This window comes from Sycon ciliatum, chromosome 4, assembly GCF_964019385.1.
Source record: "Sycon ciliatum chromosome 4, ocSycCili1.1, whole genome shotgun sequence".
Classification (NCBI taxonomy): Eukaryota; Metazoa; Porifera; class Calcarea; order Leucosolenida; family Sycettidae; genus Sycon; species Sycon ciliatum.
The window spans coordinates 33865032-33872852 of record NC_088646.1 but is presented as its reverse complement, the minus strand read 5'-3'; the positions used below and the strand labels follow the sequence as shown (position 1 = coordinate 33872852).

General features: G+C 47.8%; 1 protein-coding gene across 1 annotated transcript in view; it reads right to left on the bottom strand.

Moving 5' to 3' along the window:
• Positions 1 to 7821, bottom strand: part of LOC135815787 (dedicator of cytokinesis protein 7-like) — a 33168-nt gene that overhangs the window by 1162 nt on the left and 24185 nt on the right. Inside the window, exons 38-51 of the mRNA XM_065329127.1 lie at positions 7597 to 7767; positions 7319 to 7362; positions 6828 to 6891; positions 6378 to 6494; positions 3797 to 3853; positions 3452 to 3538; positions 3121 to 3252; positions 2643 to 2777; positions 2388 to 2477; positions 2163 to 2253; positions 1720 to 1865; positions 1125 to 1268; positions 615 to 718; positions 80 to 232 (exon numbers count right to left, since the gene is read on the bottom strand). Of these exons, the coding sequence (XP_065185199.1) occupies positions 80 to 232; positions 615 to 718; positions 1125 to 1268; positions 1720 to 1865; positions 2163 to 2253; positions 2388 to 2477; positions 2643 to 2777; positions 3121 to 3252; positions 3452 to 3538; positions 3797 to 3853; positions 6378 to 6494; positions 6828 to 6891; positions 7319 to 7362; positions 7597 to 7767 (1535 nt within the window). The remainder of the gene's footprint in view (positions 1 to 79; positions 233 to 614; positions 719 to 1124; positions 1269 to 1719; positions 1866 to 2162; positions 2254 to 2387; positions 2478 to 2642; positions 2778 to 3120; positions 3253 to 3451; positions 3539 to 3796; positions 3854 to 6377; positions 6495 to 6827; positions 6892 to 7318; positions 7363 to 7596; positions 7768 to 7821) is intronic.

Below are 7821 nucleotides of genomic sequence, written 5' to 3'. Positions count from 1 at the left end.
GTGTACATAAAAGTTGATAAAACCACACCCGGCAGCCAAGTAGAGTAATATCGGGGGGAAATCATCAGCTATTCCTAACCTGTTCTTTTTGATCCACCGTTGACTCGTTTTCTTGCCAAAGATAGGCTCCAGCTTCTTGCGGAAGTCGACAAAATTGCGCTCCAACTCGCGCTGGTACTCTCGCTGATTGTCACTGATCAACTCCTTATTCTTCTCCAGTCCTTCAGCACAGCTAAAACATGTCAAAGAGTAACCAGGTACACATAGTCACATACGCATAATTATAGCGTTATCGTCAACTATAGCGTTATCGTCAACTATAGCGTTATCGTCAACTATAGCGTTATCGTCAACTATAGCGTTATCGTCAACTATAGCGTTATCGTCAACTATAGCGTTATCGTCAACTAGAGCGTTATCGTCAACTAGAGCGTTATCGTCAACTATAGCGTCATCGTCAACGTAACCTTACAAACCGGCAGTGGCAAGCACTTTCTAGACTGCAAGCATCTCACACATTCCTACAGGAGGCAAATGTTCAGTGCCAGCATACGTAGATCACAGCTGCTGCACAAGCAATGCAAACACACCCGTCTACTACTGCCACTACTCACCCTCGCACAAAGTCGCGGAAGCAATGCTTGAGCTTTCGAAGGTTCTTGTCACGCGCGACTTCTTCTGAATTCGCTAAGAAGACAAGTGCCATCTCCGCAGGACCCTGGGCGGAGTGTAGAGAAAATAATGAAGTGATTAGGAGAGTCTAGTCAATGAGGATAATGTTTAAATTGGCCGCTGGGTTTCAGATAAAGTCAACTGGTATTGACCGGAGACCTTTCCAACCAATCGTCCGTAACACTTTCAATGACAGTGAGGACACAATGGTATACGTATACTCCTGCGCGTGATGGACTGCATTAGTGCTTCACAGTCACAGCATCGACACCTAACACCCAACGCTTACTTGCACTCTGTACAGAGTCACTACAGGGAGAATGCACTCTTGATGCAACCCAGGCCCACATCTAGACTAGCTGCTGCTCAGGGTTTGGTCAAGACGGGCAAAGACAGGTGCATTGCAAGCCATCACAGCACATGTTGTTGCAGTGGTGCATGGTACTACATACCTGATTCACCGTCGTTCCAATGGAACCCTGCAGTTGCAACTGTAGTCGCTTGACATCTGGCGGTTGTTGTCGTACAGCCTCGATGAGCGTGTCATACTTACGCTGCAAGTCCTCCAAAGCAACTTCCACCGGTGAGAGAACAAACTGATTCAACAGGAGATAATACGGAAAAGGCACAGCCAATACGAGAACACTTGAATGGATTTGGAATTTTTGTTGTGTGTAATGGCTACCGAGAGTAGCTAATCGGCTGAACAGCGCCTGGAGGAGCGGAGTAGAGAAATATTGGATTTATATTGGATATGATCTGTGGAACCGATTGGGGCAACGGGTTTACGATGCATGCACTCGACGAAAAAGGGAACAAGGGAAGCGCTCCTGCACTCAACACTCCACAGATATCATGTAGGTTTGCCACAGGTGATGACTTGAGCATCCAGTCATGTCACTACTGGTGTTCTGGGTAAGACTGCATAGCAGATGACAAGCAACATAGTCACCCGATCCCGTGCCAACAAAATAAACAATATCACGCCGACATTACAATTACCCGACTCTGCTGAGAAAAGAGGGAACATGTGAGAGTAACGCTTACCGACTCCCGACTGCCAATCTCTATCCGGTTCTTGACGTACGGGAAGACATTGGCAGTTGTGAGGATAGTGCGACGCTTGCATTGACTAGCCAGGTCACCGTGTGATTTGCCACTCTCCGTGAACGGGATGTCGAAGAAGAATCGGCCTAATGCATACATAGCAGAGTGCGGCATAGCGTCACCGTTTACCTGCCGTTGTATTTGTCAATATTATACTACATGTATACTTAAGTAGCTGGTGCGGGGTACACGGTACAAGGCAGTGTCCTGTAAAGCAACCCCAGTGCCTCCTGCCTGTTTTCGCCCATCGACCTGCAGAGCTGTTAGCCTCCTTGGCATTTAACATTTCAAGTTCAGTCCAATAAAATATAAACTAAAAAATCCACAATGATACGCATACATGCATCCCAGTAAGCTAGTTCTCTTCACTCGTGATTACTCACAGATATTGAAGTTCTTCTCAAAGAAAGATGAACGCCATTTGAGCTCATAGTCGTCGAAGTACGGTTCAACAAACACCACCTGGATGTAAGCCTGAAGTAACGATACCACACGATGTCATAGAGAGTATGTGTTACTATGATGGAGAAAGAAAGATGGAGATCTGATTCAGACAACAGTAACAGTTGTTCTTGCAGCGATGCTGACTGAAAGTAAGTATTGCTCACCGTGTCGGGATCGAGTTTGGCTCTATCCGGTTCCTTCGAGTCTTTGATGATCTGCACACCTCCCGCGCCGAACATTGCCTCGTAGAATTGCTGCACATGATGATAACAAGAGGTGCAGGACTTGCAAGGTGCATGTGCTAGTCAATGTACTTGTACTCACACTCACAAACCTTGAGAATCTGAAGACGGTAATGAACTACGACTGCATTTTCGTGTCAAGTTGTGTCAACCTTAGCATTCCTACGCTCCACTCACCTCAAATCGAATGCAGACCTCTGCCAGGGACGTATGTGGACGCTCCTTGTATATGAAGTCTCTGCCATCCAGGTCGTCGAACCGCAAGCCGAAGAACGTCACACGGAAGTACGCACCCAGTGAGCGTTTACCAGCCTGAACACCATCAGCACAACGATCACTTGTTAGTCTTACATCATTGCGCACACCCTGTTTGCTGGAGCTTTAGAAAGAAGAGAAATGGGCTACCGGCCAGGGCAACATTCCTCTCTGTTCCCCCATGCACAGCCCACCAAACAGTCAGTCTCAATGGAGTGTTTATATCAAAAAGAACACATCTCGCTTCTGTTGTCGTCACCCATATTACACATCTGACACAAGTCACACACCATACCACAGAGTCTACAGTCACGGTCACGGCCTTTGATGAGGGAATACTAAGTTACACTGTACTATGGATGGGGACTCTGAGCGTTGGGTTATGCCTGCACAATCCTACCTGATCAGTGATCTTCTTCTGCAGTTCGCCCATCTTGAAGTACATCTTTGACAGCTTCTTGTGGTCACGCACGGATTCATGGATTGGCCGGATGTGCTGTAAGAGCATGCAAGCTGCTTCCCAGAGACCACCCTGTGGGATGATGCATGGAGAAGAGACAATTTTACACACCCCTGCACACCGACGTACGAACACAGATGACCATGCAGTTGCAGAATAGTCCTAAGAGCAGTGTTCAGCCATGACAGCTACTCTTGTACAATGTAAGGACTGTCATGATACAGTCATATCACACTGCTAGTACTATAGTACTACACTACTACAAACTCACCACTTCAAACAGCATGGCGGCTTGCCCCAGCAAACCCAGCAAGCCCTGGACCGAGAAAAGTTTGCCTGTGCAGATGCCTTCATCATCCTAGAAACAGGAGCAACAGCAGCAGCAGCATAATAATAATGAAACACCACGTCACCCACAGGAACTCGCTACGCACTCACAGGGATTTTGAACACATCGTACTGTGTGGCGTTCGGTAACGTGCAACCAACTGCCACAGCAATTCTTAAAATAAAATGGCACACAATGAAATGTTGACTGGAAGCACTGCCACGAAAGCAACAACGTAAACCACCCTGGGAGAACAAGAACACAGTTCGGATCTATTGCAGAACCTACCGGTGCTAAGACGTCATCTGACACTGCACTCTCCTCGAGTGTGTTTGGTGAGATTTTCTAAACACGCAGGAAAGAAAAGAAGTCAATGTAATATTCTTAAAGGGGAAGTTCACCCTAAAATCAAAATTTCACAGTTTGTAGATTTCGAGGCGCTGAGTTCGGTGGTGAAGGTCCCATCCCCGTGCGATACGCCGTTCTGGAGATATTTGAATTTGAAATTTACCATGACGTCATGCAAAATGACGTCATGCGGCCGGCGCACACCCCCTCCACACCCTGTGACGTCAAAGAGATACAGGTTCCCGGTCTGCTTGCTTTTCAGTGAGCGAGAAAGAGTGGCGTTTGTGGAGTTTCTTTCTTGCGACCTGAACAGTTTCAACCACGATGCCGGTTTGCTGTGCTGTCGGCTGCTCTAACCAGTCTGGCAAGCCCCTTGGGACCACGGTGCATCGTATTCCGCGGGATAAAGCTCTCCGAGCGGAATGGGTTGCAGCGATTCACCGCGAGAATTTGCCACCTACGTTTGAGGAGAGTTGTGCAATTTGTTCGGCACATTTTGAGGAGAATGCCTTCCAGAGGAACTTGCAGGGGGAGATGGGCAAAGCGTGCCGCTGAAAGCAGACGCTGTGCCATCGATCTTCCCGGACAGGCGTCCCCCAGCGAAGCGAACGATGTCGCAGGATCAGGAGAGAGAAGAGGTGAGTGAATGGTTCTGGTAATTTCGTGCTTTGAGAGCGTGTTGAAAATTTGTCTGTACATCGCGAGTTGGAGAGAGCAGTTTCACCCACTGTGTTGAGTACATCGTACTAGAGAAGATTATTTACAGATACCGGTACAAAACTGTTTGCAGTGTGTTGATTGCAAGGTCCTAGTATTGAATGAAGACAGAAAGTCGTGCAATATATATTTTTTTAATATTCAAGTTTTACATGTCGTGAAAAGGCATACAGTGGTCACTCTCTAGCTCTGTCCTCTGCTTGGTAAGTTTCAATTCCAAGAATTTCTTTATTGTGTTGCATTGACACTGTTATCTGTGTGTATTCCGCGAGTATGATCCTAGCTCAAGCCCATGCTGAGCCGTATGCAGCAGCATTTCGGTCTCCAGTTGCATGCGCAGTGAGTCCAGACGATGGCATGATATCTGCTGATGCGTGCACACAGACCCCCGTCAGCACACGGGAAATTTAGAGGTAATGTTATGGTACCCACTGGCACTGTGTAGATGAAATCCACACATACATATGCTTGCAACATTGGCAGTACATTTTCATGAGTATTCTTTTGCTATAAACACACACACACACACACGCGCGCGCGCGCGCGCACACACACACACACACACACACACACGTGCAAGCACCTGGCTGACTACAAATAGTGACAGTTTATGATTGCTTTGCCGTGTGTCCATTATGCAGGTGTTCCACCGGACTCCTCGGCCAAGTTTTCCGAATACCATGCAGCCAAATGTATTGTCGGTATGCTGCGTAACGGTACGAGCTGCATTGGGGAACAGGGGAGTAGATCTTCCTGCTGTTAGTCTCACATTTCAACGTACATTTCAGTGCAACAGCAGCACACTACAACACAATTATTTTTGAAGAAGTATACAAGCCAATATCCTGGTTATATCTTTGCACCATGGAACAGTATTATAATTATTTTGATGAGAAAATACAGTTCTCCGACGCAAAATCGACGACAGTATTACACTATTAGCACGTACCGGTTTTCAAACTCAGATGGCTTCGATCCGGCCTGCTAATGGATCGTGTCCAAATAGCCGCGCAGTACAATGTACAGTGCGTGCTGGTTGCTGCAGCCTTTCTCGAACTGTGAAGTGCAAGTAATGCAGCCAGACTCCGCAACCAATCGCTGCCGATTCTGGAACATCTTTGCAGCAAATGCAGTCGTTCCGCAATAACTGAACGACGCATTTGCCACATTCACACCAGGACGTAGTGCCAGCACGATCGCAAGGTGGCCAGCAGTCTTCTAAGCAAGCAGCAGGGTCAGTGTCGGCAGCAGCCGCTGCAGCTTCGTCAGCATTTACACCAACTTGCTCCGCACTCGCCATCTGTATGATCTCATCCTCGGTATACTTCGGTTCCTTCGCTGGCGTCCAACTCGCTCTCCTCGGAGTCACTGTCATCTCCTGACAAGGAGCTAGACCTACCCTGAATCGTCTCCACTCATACTGCTTGACTTTCCGCCTTGGACATTCACGACTTCACTTTCTTCTCCGTTCAACTCCAAGTAAAAGTACCGAGCTCCATGAGCTCCTCTATCTCTTTGACGTCACAGATTCGTGACGCCATGGCGGCGCCAAAAACCGGGGATCAAAGTGATATTTCAGTTGCGTATATCTCCGGTTACGGTCACAGGATGAAGACGAGACATACACCAATCGACTCAGCTGATTTTTCCCAATAACATATCTGATTTTGATTTTGGGGTGAACTTCCCCTTTAATGAGCGTGCTAATAGTGCAATAGTGGAACAAAGGAATTCAATGCATGTCTACCCTGCATTTACCAGTGCACTACACCAGCAGCAGCATCAGGGCGACATCAATACTCACCTCAAACGATGCACAGCCAGCAGGGAAGAACGAGTCGTCCTCGAGCATGCTGAGGTACTCGGCAACCAATGCCGCCGCATGCACCATGCACATGCCTGCCTCGGCCAGGTTCTGCCGCTGTGAAGCAGACACACAAGAAAACATCACAATAGTTGCAGACTAAGACAAGCTCTGTAGTAGGTCCACGCCGAAACCAGTCGCCAATGGGAAACAAGCAGGACCCATACTGGATTTAGAGTTGATTCCCGAACAAGACAAGACCGTGTGTGAAGTGCACCATGACATTCAGCATTCTATGTGTTACAGTAGATGTGTCTATGCATGATGCCCTGGCGTGAGTATGGCATACACCAGTTTCCCTTTTTCCCTCTCCATTTGGGCTCAGTGGAGGCTATGCCGGGATGACGAGCATACCCGCACAGTGCCATCAAGTGTCCGGGTAGTACTTACCTCGTTGTGTTTCTGTGCCATGTTCTGCAGCCAGGTTAGACGGAGATCTGGCGAGTTAGCATAACTGTATCGGTACACACAAGAACATGATACAGTAGTACAAAATCAACATTTAGATGAAAAAAACTGATTATTACAATCTTTTATCAATCTTGAGTACATGGCGTACAGTGTGTAGCAAGAAGGACCCATGAGTGTGTGTGATCCCCGGTAGCCTAATCGGTAGGGCACTGTCCCGGAAAGACAGGGGTGCTGGGTTCGAATCCCGCTCGTGGATCCTTCTTTTGCAACAAGTGTTTCCTTGATCACCTATGGTGACGGAGCACTACTGCAGTGTACTAGTACTGCGTAGGATTAGCTCTTCTCTACAGCTAAACTTGGCTCATTGTGGCTAATGCTCACGGTATATAAAACACCCGACCAATGAGTTTCGTCTCCATCAGGCCAGCAATGCCAGCAATGGAGTATAGCATTGCACTTGTTGTACTCACCCCTTGGCAATACGCAACATCAAGTCCAGCAGCATGTCTGGATCCTAGTGCACACAGAGAACAAAGCAATTAGCAGAACATCACGCACCTAAAGAAAGTCACAAACGACAACAGTCTTGTCAAAGCCATCGCATTAGCGTCGCTGGCTTCACCACAGTGTACAGGGTATGCCTTCACAGCAATTCCGGTGGACTACTTAAAAACTTTCTAGACATCGCTGGCTTCACCACAGCACAGAGGGTACGTTTACAGCAATTCCAGTGCACCACTCAACTTACTTCCTTGTACTCGTTCAAGTTGACAGTGTCTCGCAGGATCATGTGCAGGTTGTGCACTAGTTCCTTGACCTGCTCTGGGAATGGAGTGTTTGACATGGCCTCGTCCTGGTCAGCATAGGTCAGGATCGTCTTAAGCGAGCGACGCAGGCAATCAGCGTTGCACGACTGACCCTGGCACCAAGGAAAACATGCGAGAACAACAATCGCACTTCAGTACCAAGTTCA